At 42.4% G+C, this 14,804-nt stretch overlaps 1 protein-coding gene across 1 annotated transcript in view; it reads right to left on the reverse strand.

The window, feature by feature from the left end:
• Necab1 (N-terminal EF-hand calcium binding protein 1) overlaps window positions 1-11,547 on the reverse strand; it is a 163,950-nt gene extending 152,403 nt beyond the window's left edge. The window contains exons 1-2 of the mRNA XM_055603579.1: window positions 11,314-11,547; window positions 3,943-3,967 (exon numbers count right to left, since the gene is read on the reverse strand). Coding sequence (XP_055459554.1) covers window positions 3,943-3,967; window positions 11,314-11,412 — 124 coding nt within the window. The 5' untranslated portion in view covers window positions 11,413-11,547. The remainder of the gene's footprint in view (window positions 1-3,942; window positions 3,968-11,313) is intronic.
• Between the last annotated feature and the right edge of the window lie 3,257 nt (window positions 11,548-14,804).

A 14,804-nucleotide genomic window follows, 5' to 3' on the forward strand; every position in this document is an offset into this window, starting at 1 on the left:
AATGTGGAACTGACGCCAGGCTATAATAATCTACCAAAAATTTTAGTCGCTGTTAATAATTGCTAGAAATATTTAAAAAGCAGGGTACAGCTCGATTAAATAATTCATCTAATTCATTTTCTTCTTCAGGTTACAAGGTCAAATTGTTGATGAGTCCCTTCTTACAATATTCATAACTATTTGCTGTGAACTTATGTCATGACAGGCATTTGGCTCAGTCTCATGAACCTCTGACAGCTCTCCTTCACAGACTTAGAGAAACTAAAAGCCAGAGAAGAACTACAGCGCAGGGCAAACCCATCAGAGACCAGCCATTGCACAGAGGCCAGAACCACTTCTAATCCCTAACTATTTGCTGACAAGAACAGCAGTGGATCTGAGCAAGTGCATATCACCAAGATAAACTGGATGTCACTCCTCACCACTACCAGCCTTTCATGTTGCCTTTAATTAAGCTGAAGAAAATCTTTTGGCTGAGACACAGAGCAATAAACACCCTGTGATCTTAGTTATATGTAGAATCTGAAAAATGTCAAACCCATAGAAACAGAGTGGCGTGGCAGTTGCTAAGTGCTGGGTGTAGGAGAAATGAGGTGATGTCGTTAGAGGGATGGAAACGTCCAGTCCTAAAATGAGCAAGTTCCGGGACCTGCTGTGTACTCCGGGTAGTGACGAACGTGTTAAGCAACTTTCTGGTAACCATTGCGCAATGAATACTGACGACCCAGCCTCACGCTCCATGCCATGAATACGCGCAATCCTATCTTGACAATTAAATGACCTTGAATAAAAATTACTAACTAAGTATTTTTCAAACATTGGAAGAATATCCATGTACTGTTTCGATTTTCATTCAGCCCATGTTTGTGGAAGCTTCTCCAGAGTTCTTCATTTCTAGGTTTAATTTGGGGCTTTTGAGATCAAAGCACTAGTATGTCCCCTAAGCAATACTATTTTCAAGTCTGCCTTTCTGCTTAAGATCCTAGCCTGTGATTTAAAAAAAACAAAACCAAACCAAAAAAACAACCAGACCAAAAAAAAAAAAAAAAATCTCACCAAGACACCATTATTATAGCTAATCCCATGTATTTTCTCCCATCTATCCGTCAGCTTCTCTTTTATGTCAGAGAGTCCAAATGCTAATTTTGTCCTCTGGCAGGCTAGCTCTCATTCTGCTTACTGCTTCTCGTTTCTTTCATTATTTCAGCACCGATTAAGCTGTCTACAAGGGTCTCCATCACAAGAGAGCAAAAACACGCAATAGCTGTTTACTTGTAAACAGAGAACACAATGAACACATGACACAGAAAGATGACTGCTTCTTTAATCTTCGTATTTACACTAGATCACTCCCTCTAATTTTTTTTTCAGTTTAGTATGTCAGGTAAATAGCCTTATGTTTCCTTTCCACCAACTCCCACTGCAGGAGTAATTACTGAAGGGTCACCAGTGGCTTCACACAGCCATGGCATCATGACACAAAAGGGCTCACAACTTGGAAATTAAGTTGCTATTGTGTGTCAGACACTACTGCAGAAGCTTTCCATATGCCATCTCCTTCACTATTTACAACAGTTTCTGGCATCCACGGAGTTGTTAGAAGGTGGAATAATGGTGATTTAAGCTCAGACCTGCTTGCCTCTAAGAATCCCCCAACTTTACAAGAGTCAGGATGAAGAATAAAGTCGAGAAGGCAGAGAGAAGTAAACAGATTAATGTATCATGGGCAGAGTATCCTCACTAGTAACTCATTAAACAATTGCCTACACATATAAAGAACCTGCTGGGCATCATAATGATGCAGATTTCTGCGCTGAGAAGCAAATTTGGCTGAGGAAGCTAGAATCTCTTAGAATGAATGAAGTTCAGCCCTTCTCTGTACTGATCTATATATATGGAAGAGTTAGGAACTCAGAGAATGGGCAGGGCCCTGCAGCATAGGGAAGTCTTCTTAGATATGATGCCTTTTGACCGTACACTGCCTGGAGTGGCGTGTCATAATAAGCAGTGGTAAAGCCAGGCCAGTATCATGGAGGAAGGCTAATGAAGAAATGCCTGGGAAACTGTATGCTTTAAAGTACTGCAGGGTCAACGCCGGCAAAGACTGGGAGGTAAGAGAGGGAGAAGGTGGTTTTGATCCTGTGGTGGAACCAAATGTCGGGAAAAGGAGGAGGAAACAGGAAGGAATCACACTAAGGGGAGGGGATGTTGGAAATGAAGGATGTGAGGCTGGAAGAACAGGTGAATACTCAGTGTAGCACGAAACGTGCGGTTACTATCAGCCATTACATTTATTCATGTGAATTGATTTGTCAGATGATTTTTGTCGTGAATATGGATTATGGTAACTGGATTTTACTATCATTATGAAGTATGATAGTATTGACAGAAAGAGGAGTAATGAATACAAAGGTAACAACAGGCCTTAATCAGGGTTTTGGGATCCAAGGAAACAAAGGTACAAGCTGAAGTGAGAGGGATCCAGGTATTTCAGAACAGGCAAAAGATGAAATAAAGACTAATTTGTTGTACTCCAGCACCACTGCCGCTAGGTATTAGGCAAAGAGCTAAAGGATCAGACAAGAAGGCAAAATGAAAGCAGCTTCGCTTCCATCCTCCAGAGTAATGAAAATGATACAGGTGAGTAAAGGGCACTCTTGAATTGATACTATAACAATTGCTGCAACATAATTAGAAACAAAATATTCTTATATTCATCTCAAGGTTTATATAACCAGACTGGGATCCTTTTCCCGTGCTTCTTGGTTGGACGTTTCCTATTGGGTAGAAAGGGGCACAGTGTTCAACGAGCCAGCCCCTGAGTTCATGTCAGAGACAGTCCCTCTTCCACTTACTTGACCACCTCCCCCTGAGGGGGGAGCAGCCTTGTCAGGCCACAGAGGAAGACAATGAAGCCAGTCCTGATGAGACCTGATAAGCTAGGGTCAGATGGAAGGGGAGGAAGACCTCCCCTTTCAGTGGACTTGGAGAGGGGCAGGGAGGAGAAAAGGGAGGGAGGGTGCGATCGGGAGGGAATGAGGGAGGAGGCTACAGCTGGGATACAAAGTGAATAAACTGTAATTAATATAAAAAATAAAAAAATAATTAAAAAAGAGAAAGGGGCACAGTGTCATAAAAGCTTTTTTGGATCTGGGTGCTTAAGGACAAACTAGATAACATGTTTTAATGGTCAGATCTGACTGCAATAAGATTTTAAGAATGGGAAAGAAGCCTTTGTATCCCAAAACTGCCAAGCCACTCTTATCAGTAATATACCTGTATTGCAGTACTCAGGCAGAGCAAACTTGGTTATATGGAATGAAACTTCTAGAAGAATCAAGGGGTAAAAAAAATACTTATGAGCTCATAATTGGATTTAGCTAAGCCACTTCTAAATTTTCAGGGTACATTTTTATTTTTGGTTTGCTGACCCTCACTTCTGTGTCTCTGTGGATAGAGTTTCCCATGCTTCATGTAGAAGAGTAAGCCATCTCATTCTGGACAGCCATGCCACCATGCCTTGGAAACTCCTTAGGCCACTATGAAACTGGTGAGCCTAGATACTGGTACCAAATACATTTATGTTCAAAAAGCTTTCTAGCTTAGAACCCTTAGGACTAAACACACAGCGCAATGCAGTCCATAGATCGAAGCTGCTGTTGCTATGATTTTCTTTTCAAGCTTTAAAGGGAGAAGTCACAGGCCATGTACAACAGAACTTCTCACTTCAAAGGCATAAATTCCATCTTGCTGTCAAATCTGAATTCATTCGCCAACTTTTCATGAATATCTGGAGACATATACTTGATGAAAATGATGATGATTGCTAAAATCATATTTTATACAGCAATCTCCAGGACTCTGCACTTCTACATTCTTCTTTAAAATACAGTCTAAAATATAATGAATTAATAAATAGAAATTGTAGAATTTTGGTCTTACCGTTTTTGTCTGCTCTCCTCAGTATCTGGAAAGAAAAGAAAAAAGTGTTATCATATTTTTTATGCTATGCTGGGGCCCAGGTCAGCGGTAAAGCACTTGCTTAGCCTCTGTGAAGCCCTAGGTTCAGGTCCCAGGATTGGCAGAAAAAAAGGCGGCGGGGGGGGGGGGGGGATCTTGTATTCCTAAATATTGCAAAGAATGTTATCTTTACACTAATTCACCTATCACCAAACAAATAAAACTCTAATGCTAAGTGAATGTTCTTCAACTGAGATTTTCCTTTTCTGAATATTCCCCCACCTGGAAACAGCTCAAATGTCCATTAACAGATAAACTGATAAACAAGCTGTGTGATCAGTACAGTAAGGAGCTGGTGAGCAACTTAAAAAGAATCAGCTACCAAAAAAAAATATCTTACATGTAAAAATCTGGATGTATCTCAAAATGATTAGGCTGAGTAGGAAGCCTAGACACAAAAATGCCCACGTACAAGTCCAGGTATATACAGTTTTTAAAGGCACAAGAATATTTAGTGACAGAGAGCAGATGTGTGTAACAGTGGTCAAGGCTGAGAGCCATAAATTATAAAACTGTATCAGAAAACTGTTGAGGACAAGAAAGAAACTAAATTATCTCAAGTGTAATTGTTTCATTGGAGAGGGGAAGAATGTAAGCATTCTACAATGAATGAATGTATCACAGATAAGTATTAGCTAGTGTGACCGGGAATGTTAATCACCAGGGATGTCTCCTCAATGAAGAAAACGTAAACCTGTTTCACAGGCAGAAGGCTGGGAGTGGGTGCTGACAATAACCTGGCGACCTTTGCTATCCCCGGAGCAAGTCCTCACCCAACCCCCCCAAACACACACATTTCACCTAGACTCTTCTTCCCTAGACCTTTATCTTTGTTTCTCAGTCAATTGAGCCCATCCTTTGGGGATAGGTCATACGTTCTTTATAGCCTGCTGACCTCTATGCCATCTCCCTCAGAGACCACACCAGATCCCAGGCTCTTAGGCTACAGAACCCATTTTCATGTTAGAGGTCACAAGCACTTTGCAAAAGAGTTTTGAGGTACTCATGACTTCAGCTTTATTGTGCATATGTATTGAGAGAATTGTTTCCAGGAAATTTTTATCCAAAATTGTACTGTACTTAAATGTGTCTAAAGCTGGCCTGGTATCAAAATCCAGAAGTTTGAATCAGCCTGGCTAAGTCATATTGTACCAAATTTCCATTTTTGCCTCGCTGCAGAGTGTTTTGTTGCTAACCATGAAAATTTCAGGGACCTCCACATTTCCTATGTTAAAACTAGAAAAGTTTGTATTTTAAATGTATGCACTCTAATGTACATTGTTATCTCAATAAAACAGGAAATAAAAACAGAAAAGAGAAACAGTAAATGACTGGTAAATAGGAGCCCATACATCTTATTCTGTATCTTACTTGGACGGCCTGTGAGGTGTGTTGATGTATAGTGATTCTTTGGCCATTTGGTAGTCATTACTCAGTAGTAACGGTTTCTAATTTTTCTGCTACACTAATCTTTCCTCTACTCTAGGTGTCTGTGTTTAAGGGCTGGGTAGAGCATGCAGGCCTGACAGAATATCACATTTCTCTGACATTGACATCTGATGTGTCAGGAGTACCTTAGGGCCAGTAAATAATAGGCTTTGCTTGAACAGTTACAAGAAAGATAAACGATGCCTACTTTGGACTTACACCTGGAAAGATACAAATACACAAGGCGCTGCCCTTGGACACTGTTATCATACATGCTGTGGCCGGACTGTGTGTTTTGTTTCTCCTGAAAACAGCTGTTGAAGCTCTTGTTTCTTAGTACCTGTGCATGTGACCTTATTTGGAATTGGGTCCTGTTTTGGTGCAATCAAACAATGAGGAGGTATGGGTCCTAATGTGATGACCTTCTAAAAAGACAAAAACTCAGAGACAACTCTCAGAGAGCTGTGTTGATACTTAGGGGAACCAAGGGTGCTCTGTGAGCCCCTAGCTAGTCACTAGGGAGATAACCCTCAGCTGTTTATTACAAGGGCCCATATACTGTTACATATTTAAACCTTGGACCATTTTTTTGGTTCTCTCTTTCTGTTAGGAGCAATCAAATTAACCCCATGTGATCTAGGTACTGGCAGATATCCAACTGGATGCCATACACACCTGCAGAGAATGACCACTGTGTTGCAAATGCAAACTTTAATTATATGGAAAGAGGCCTTGAGGAGCTTGTTTTTCCTGAGTAAGCTTTAATTTTAGCTAAATAACCAGCACAATTCTTATTTTTACATTGTCACTTCTTGGAGAACAGTTTAAAACACAGGCAATAATTTTTATTACTACTTTGTTTATGTTCTTCATTCTATCATAGGAAAAATATTCTCCTTTCATTCTTCTGGCATCACCAACGTTAGGTACGGATAAATCTAATGTTCACTAAAATGTCTTCTATGATAAAATACCGATATTATTTCTAACAAATATCATCCATGGAACTTTTCCAGCAACAGATGGGTGCCACTCTAACCATCAGACCCAATTTGGTCCTTCATTTCACAGAATGAATTTAATTATTACACGAGGATGACTTTCAACCATAAGAAGTATGCTTACAGCGGACTGATACCACACTGTTTTGACTGCTTGGTGTAGTTGCCAGTCGAGATTTTGAAGACCAGTTCTTCCACCAGACAATGCCTTCTTGTTTGCCAAAATTGAAACGCTGCAGCTGAGTCGGGGAGGCATGAATTACATCTCATCTCTTATCTTTGATTGATCCTAAGGATTAACTTTTGAATTCTATGTGTCCTCAAGAGTGTGAAATGGCTAGACTAGAAGCAACCACACACGAAGGAGTGGATCCAGGACTTCCATCATTTCATGGAATACAACCAGAGGCAGTACTCACATTCTCAGAGATGAAATTAAGACAGTAGCTCATGTTGTTAAACTCCTGTAATTAAATATGGGGAGCGCTGCCTCTCCTGCAAATTTTGCCTCTGAGCTCAAACTGTAATAAAAAAAAAGCACTGCACACGAGAATTGAGTTCAGTGTTACCAAGGTTGGCTAATCTTAACAGCTGCCATCACTAGAGGCAGTAAATCAATTTAACAATGTCCAGGGAGGAAGCTCAAATATGAGGAGTACTGTACCTTGCTGTAACTAACGTATTGCTGTATAGACTCCTTTTATTCTTTGATACCAATAAGTGAAATTTCTTATTTCTCACGTCAAGTTATAGAGGGCATCCATTAAGCATTATCTTAAAAGCGTGCAAAAGTCACCCTTCACTGGACTAGCAAGTGCCTCAGAGCAGGTTAAGATGCAAGATAAAGTACGCTGTCAGTCACTTGGCGGGATCCGTGGAAACTGGGATGTTCAGCAGAAAACTAAAGCTCACATAGAGCATGAGTTGACATACAGAAGAAATAATGAGGATATGGGTCCTGGTGCACAGGCCTGGACACCGAATAGATAGCATGAAACCACACCACTGGTCGCCCTCGAGCTGCAGGGAAGTTGGCAGTGGAAAACATGCGACTAACTAAAATGCCATTAGTACATTCTACCCCATTCTTCTCAGTTTTGCCCAGGGTTAGCTCTGTGTGGAAAAACACGGCAAAAGCCATTACTGTTCTTTCACTTAACATTTTCTAAACATAATCACATTCAAATAGTCCAGTGTGCATGTGCGACTGGCCAGGCGGGAGACGTGTCGCCATAGCAGAGTTCAGTCATAGAATCATGGTTTCATGCAATCCCGCATCCATGACATCTCACACAAACATGTACGTGCTGAGGCTCTGCATCAAACATCCTTTAGAAGAAGCTATTACTCTTTTATTATTATTTTTTACCAGGTTCTGACCATCCAGGCTACATGTCTTCTATGTTTAATACTTAGATGGAGGAAAAAAACAAGTTATCAAACTGGAAAAGGCATTGTTTTCTTTACTGACCTTCCAGCTTTAATTCCACCTTACCAGTAAAATGGAGAAGGCCCTGTTCCTTCTCACATAAAAGTAATGAGAGGCTGGAGACATGGCTCAGAGGTAGGACACCTACCTGGCTGCACAAGACCTTGGGTCAGATGTCCAACACTGAACAAAAGAAGAGTCAAAGGAAATCTATTTGCAGAGGACCGTACCGTTGGATGAACAGAGATGCAATAGCAGAGCAGATTAATTAAAAGACTATATGACTGCACCAGGGACCTAGCATTTTAAATGTGACTTTATTCTCCATGATCCGGAATGACGCAGCTTGGGGAAGTATAGCACAGCAGTGAGAAAGGAAACCAATTGTCAGCCTTCTGGTCTTCCTATGTTGCTGTATATTGGAACCAGTTCTGGTCCTGTCCCATGACTAGCAGGTGTGCATTGTGCCAACATAACCAACAGCAGTCTGCCAGCATGCTTGGGTCCCAGCCCGTGGAGAGTTCTTCTAAGTCTCATCAGGTATTCACAAATAGTTATGGCAAAGCGATATGCTATTATGCCCCTTCAGGGGAAACATAATATAGACCATATTTATGCAGTTCCTTTGTTAGCTTGTGAATTTAGCTACAACTATTTATGAATTTGTGAGCATGGAACACTGACATACTATAGTACTTCAAATGCACATTGCATGTGTTCTTTTTCCCTTGTTGTTTACAATGTGACCCCATAATGACAACACGGCACCTGCTGAGTGTAAATAAGAAAAATGAAACAAAGGACAACAATGGTACAAAACGTTCATGGCCGTGTCAAGCATTTATCTCTAGTTTTTAAACAGCTTGCCAGTTTAGCCATGTCATTCACAGTAACCTCAGATGAGGTTGAAGTAATTCCTCTAAGAAGTCTAAAGACTGACTGCTTCAATGGTACTTGAATATAAATAGTAGGATTCGGTTCTACCAAAATTTGGAAATTAGTCTGTGAGGTGCAAAAGTCCCCCAGTGGTTTCACGTCTTTTCTGATCTACAACAGGGAGTGTCTACCACCTGTTCCTTATGACTTGAATAGAATCCAAAAAGCAACCATTCTTAGCAGTGCTACTAGAATATACTAAATCTAATCAAATCAAGTGATGTATTTATGTTTCACAGTTTGTTTTTGCTAAAACCAACATGATCCAGAAATGAATAATTCAGAGATCTCTAAATAACCCGATCCTTTTTCATGTCACACAATTCACCAGAGTGTTAGATTTTTCGCAAAATAACTCACAAATGTGTAAACAACATATTTTCTATCTGAGGAAAAGAATCCAACTGTAGTTAATCTTTTCTTTTTCTTTTTTTTTTTTTTTTTGAGACTACATTTCAAAGAAAAACAAGCATGTTAATCAGATTGGTTTTATTTTTGTTGTTGTTTTGTCTTGTTTTCAATTCTGGAAATAGACTTAAGGAAGGTGAGGGAGCCCTGTTTATAGCTGAACGTTCCTTCAGGACTGGGACCTTGCACTGTTTACATAACTTGGGAACAACTGTGTACATATGATAAATGAGATTTAAAATTTTCCTTTTCAAGAACTATGGTTGAACACTTGGGCTTAGAAGGGTGGGTCAGTCAAGATGGCTGACTCTGCTCTTCTAGAGTTTCAACTCATTCTTTACCACAGCATCACCTGGATCTGTGATAAAGGTCAAACCACGAGGTAGCCCTCAGCATCCTTGGAGGGCAGAGCGGAAATTAAGCACAAAAGAATGGAGGTCACACTTGACATCAGAACGAACTTCTGGACAGATTAGTTTTCTTCGCCATAATGGTCTGGATGAGCAAGGCCAGGATTTCCTCCTGACCCTTCCCACCTGTGCTGTCTTTTCTTTACATAACCCAACCTGGTGCCTCTCTCAAGGATTATGTCCTGAATGGCAGAATAGGACAAAATAACACTGGCTAATTAAAGCATGCACTGAACCTATATAGAGATTTAAAAAAAAAAAAAAAAGCTATAACAATTTGGTGAGGCAAAAAGTGGAAATCAGAAACTTGTGTTTTTATGGGGAGAAAATGGCTGGCTCCCAAAGCACAAATCTCATGTTGGAACTTCATGGTGATACAGGGTGAAGGCTTCCAAGAGGTGGGATTGAACTTTCGATTAAGTGTCTTATACAAGTTTTAATTATTGATATGAATTACTCTACTGATTTTAAAAATGTCTAGATAATCCACTCAAGACAAAATGAGGACTCATTGCTGCTCTCCCCATTAGCTTCAAAATCTCTGACCATTATGATACTTGTATTTGATTTTCTCATATTTTTCATTTTTTACAATCTAGTGTATTTGGCCTCTGGCCCACCTCCTACTCCCTTGGACTTTAATGAGAAATGATGGCTTAAAGAAGAGGGAGGGCCGGGCTCTTGGCGTGCTTTTCCCATTTTCCATCATGCCAAAGAAGCAGTGGCTAGAATTGCCTCCTTCCCCCCCCCCCCCCCCACCCCCCGCCAGCCACTACCTGCTGGAACCGAGTGAATTGGACAAGTGAGCAGCAGCGAGCTGAAAGTCGGAACCCAGAAGGCAAGCAACCCAGGGACTGAAAAGCTAGGGAGCCTAATAAGGCAACGGGGTGGGAAACAGAGAATTGAAAGAGCAGAGGACAAAGCAAAGCAGAATCAGGACCAAGTAAGATCCAAAGCCGCTATAGAGAGAGGAATCACAGCATGAGGGTAGAAAAAATAGCACAGAAAGAAAAGAATGGTCATGTTAGAGATGTGGAGGAAGGAAGCCAATTTCCAAGCAAGGAATGGGACCAAAGGGAAAGCAGTCAAAAGCTGGAAGAGAAGGTAATGATAGCAATTACAACTTAGGCACAGGGGAAGAGAATGATAGGGAAGGGAGGGCACCAAAAGGAAAAGAACATTCTCATAAAAGCGACCCTAGATACTGTTGTAAAACGAAGAGCAAATACGTTCAAAGAGATTGTTTTTGGTGGCAGCTGGGAGAGGCTGGAGGGGCACCCCAATTTCCAAGGCTTCCATCAGCCCTCTCCAGTACAGGCAAGGGTGCCGGTGTCTGTCTGGCAGCATATTGGGCTGCACGGAGGAGTCCGGAACCAAGTCCTATTCAGCCCAATGGAGACTCCACTCCACCCCTGACAGAAGCCCAGGCTGATGGGAAGTCGAACTTTTTGGTCTCCTTAACGCTTGTAACCAAAGCTGCAGGTCTGGGACAGAGCTTTACAAGTTGGGTGGCAGCCCTTTCTCGGGCGTTTGCCTAGGATTCTCTGGGGGACAGCAGCTAGGAGGTTGGGTGGAGGTCTGAGCGCAGAAACGCGAGCAGCCGGCAGCTGCCCCGACCCCTCCTCCTCTCTCAGCGGGGTGATGCCTAAGGCTCCCACCTAACTCTTTCGTCTCTACTTACGTCGAGGAAGATGGACATGCCCTTGGACAGCTGTAGGGCAGAGCTGAGCTCTTCCGAGGAGTTGTTGGAGGACGGCGAAGTCTCCCGGGAATCCTCCATCCTCCGAAGCCCTGACGCCGGCGGAGACGGACTGGGCGGGATGCAGCCGCTCTGACCTGCTGCTGTCTCCGCTGCTGCCTCCACGCGCCGCGCCGCCGGGCTCGGAGGAGAGTGGGTGTTTGCTCCGCTGCGCGAGCCTCCCTCCTCTCAGCGCGGACTCTCCTCCCTCTCCCTCCTCTCGGCTTCAACACTAGCTCTCGCCGCCCCCTTCCCAGGCGGACTGCGCCTCACTGGGGGATCAGGCTCATCCTGCACTTAGCAACAAGCTCCCCTTGCCTGCGAGCATTCCCCGGCCGTGGCACTCCCTTAGCTACATGCCAGGGGTAACCTTCCGGACCCTGCCCACCACAGGATAGCTTACAGGACAGGCCAGACCGGCTTTTGTCCTGAACAGCCTAGGGGAGAGGCCAGATGCACCGAGGGAAATCTACGAGTAGAAAGAAGGAATTTGAGTTTTGTCTAGTTTTGTCTACTCCATCCTTGGTGGAAGCACCACTCTGTGCCTGACACCATCCCCACCCCAACACACACCACACACACACACACACACACACACACACACACACACACACACACACCATACCCGGTTTATAGATTCCACCCGGGAAGTTCAGTTTGGAGTTAAGACACTGAGTTTGGCGATCTGACCTTGTTCCGTTTTTAAATCTTGTGCTCTAGCAAATTGCTAAATCTTTAAACTTTAGTTTTCCTGATCGGTAAAATGATCACCCAGATGGTACTTGGCTCATAGTTCTGATGCGTACACATGGGGTATAGGGTGAGGCAAGCAAGGTGCATCATGGACAAAGCTCCCCTTGCTCCGGGAACGATGGCCATGAGCCTTCTAACATACTATATTCTGGTGTTTCCACCAGGCCCAGCTGGACCTTGCTCTGTTTCCAGTGTTTACAAAGAATGAGTTCGGCTGGCCACAACTCTGGCTGCATGTTGGAACCAACTCAGTGAATCGACTTCTAAATGTCTCAGCAGATGAACTGTCATTCTCCTTCAGGTTCTTTTTGTTCCTGGACCTCACAGGCTGTGCCTCCCGAGGCAGGGTGCATACAAGGCCTTACAGCCGCAGCCTTGCAGGAGTATCATTTATCTGTTCCAGGAGTCAGGAACTTCCACAGAAGGAGTTTGGTGATCTTGAGCCACCATACTCTGAGAAAGTCCAACGTAAATGGAAAGGAATGTGTAAGTTGGTATTTGACTGAAAAGTGCAACCGAGCATGGCTTTGACATCACCCCTAGCCTAATTGTTAATAACAGGACTACAGTAAAGACTCTGACAGATGGTTCCAGATCCTTGAGACACCCTTAGCTGTATGAGTAGTTCCAGACCAAACCCCAGGCATCACAGATATCCCCAACAATCCAAGGAAGGCAAGTGCTGTTCCCTACAGAGCTTCAGAGCTCAATATAATTTTTATTGCATTTTCGAAAATAAGTTTTGGGTGTCAACTTGGAACAGGTAGTCTAAATAAATAAATAAATAAATAAATAAATAAATAAATAAATAAATAAAGTACCCCTCCCACACAAGCAAAACAAACAAACAAAAACCCATTTATACTGTGTCTCACTTTCAGATTCATGTTCAGCTACCATGTGGATGTCCCTGGCCATGTTTTTCTTTTTCAGAACTTCTCAAGCAATCCTGATGAGCCCAAGATTGATAAGCACCTAAAGGAAAAGAGCTGCAGATATTAGGCAGAGGCTAGTGAACCCAGACCTGGGAAGTCCAGGGATAGAACACTGAGCTTCATTAAGCCGAGGGTCGCAAACATGACACTTGGTGGGGGAGGGGGATATTGATTGGAGCTGTGCTGCCAGGACTATTAATCTTGCATCTTTGTGTTTTTACACCTTATTAGCTGCAGGTTTCCTTATTTGAACAACTGGAATGGATTTCTTCCTTTGACAGTTGCTTATCAAAAAGAAATGAAAAATCGTTCAAAAAAAAAAGTCTAATCAACACAACCAAAACAATACTGATCACTCAAATCACACAGAAGCAGGAGGGAGGCCACTGCTGAATGTTATTGAGTTTTGAAAACATCCTAGATGTTCTGACTATTGACTGAGGAGTATGATTCTGTCAACAGGGCGCCCTAACTCTGGGCTCTCTAGGTTGTACGGGTCTCTCTGCCCTCAACATATAATATGCTTATGCTAGTCCCATGAAAACAAGCATGGTGAAAAAGATTTTCTTTGCTTATAAAGGAAAAACAGGAGAGTAATCTGTCCCCATTGTTGAGAACTAGAGAACTAGCTATCAGGCTTCCTTGTTCCCATAAGTACCTGTGGCTTTCCTTGTTTCTTCTAAGCTGCTATCAAGAAAGACCACAGACAGGATGGAGGGACACAGCTTAGTGAGCAAGAGCACGTACTGCTGTTGGAAGAGCCTGGCTTCAGTTCCCAGTACTCACCGGATGACTCATAACTGTCTATAGGTCCACAGACACACAAGAAGCACATGCATGCATCCAGACAAAATGCTCATGCAGATAAAATAAAGATAAATGAAAAGAATAACAAGCGTAGGGCTAGTGAGGTAGCTTAGCAAGTAACGGCACGTTCCATGAAATCCCGGCTGTGTTTAACCCCATAACTCATGTAAAGGGTGGAAGGAAAGAATGGGCCTCGCAATTTCCACCTACGGGGACTTGAAGGCGCATGTGCGCACACCTAAATGCCCCCCCCACACTTAAAAAACAAATGTAAATAATGAAGTAATCTGCTGGCCATTATTTCTTTTAATTCTTTCCATGAGAATTATATTATACTACAGCTGACTTGCTTTGTGACTGCTATAGCAGTTAAGGAAGGCTCCACCAGGAAGGGATGACAATTAGATTCTCATTCACAGCCAAATGCAATAGGCTTTACAAAGTGGTAACAAAACATATTTTTAGTTTTCTTTTTATCTAGACAGAGAGCATTTTGAAAACTGTTTTCACACATCGTTTTACTGAAACACAGATGCTGTACTGCTGTGCATAGTATCAGTTACACACAGCAGACAGCTGACTGGAGGGGAAAATATATATCTTCTTTCCAACTTATTTGTAGTGAAGGCATGGGAAGAAAGGAAGCAAAGGAGAAAGGAATGTAATTGTACATTATAGCTCTCAGACTTGCTATAGACTGACACGAAGATATCTGGAGCATTTCAGCAGATGATGGCCATGTGGGAACGTATTGAATTTCAATCCATCTCTGTCTCATGGAGGGACTATTATCAAAACCATTTCAGAGTGCCAGGGATCTATTTTATTTATACTTTAACTCTAGGGAGCACTATCCTTCAGAGCAATGAGTCAGGATCCTTCCAGTCTGGTTAATGGGCGTTCTGTTGCTTTGGCAACCTTAGATCCAAACCACTTTTT

The sequence above is a fragment of the Psammomys obesus genome, unplaced genomic scaffold (assembly GCF_907164565.1).
Source record: "Psammomys obesus unplaced genomic scaffold, mPsaObe1.curated_primary_1811, whole genome shotgun sequence".
Classification (NCBI taxonomy): Eukaryota; Metazoa; Chordata; class Mammalia; order Rodentia; family Muridae; genus Psammomys; species Psammomys obesus.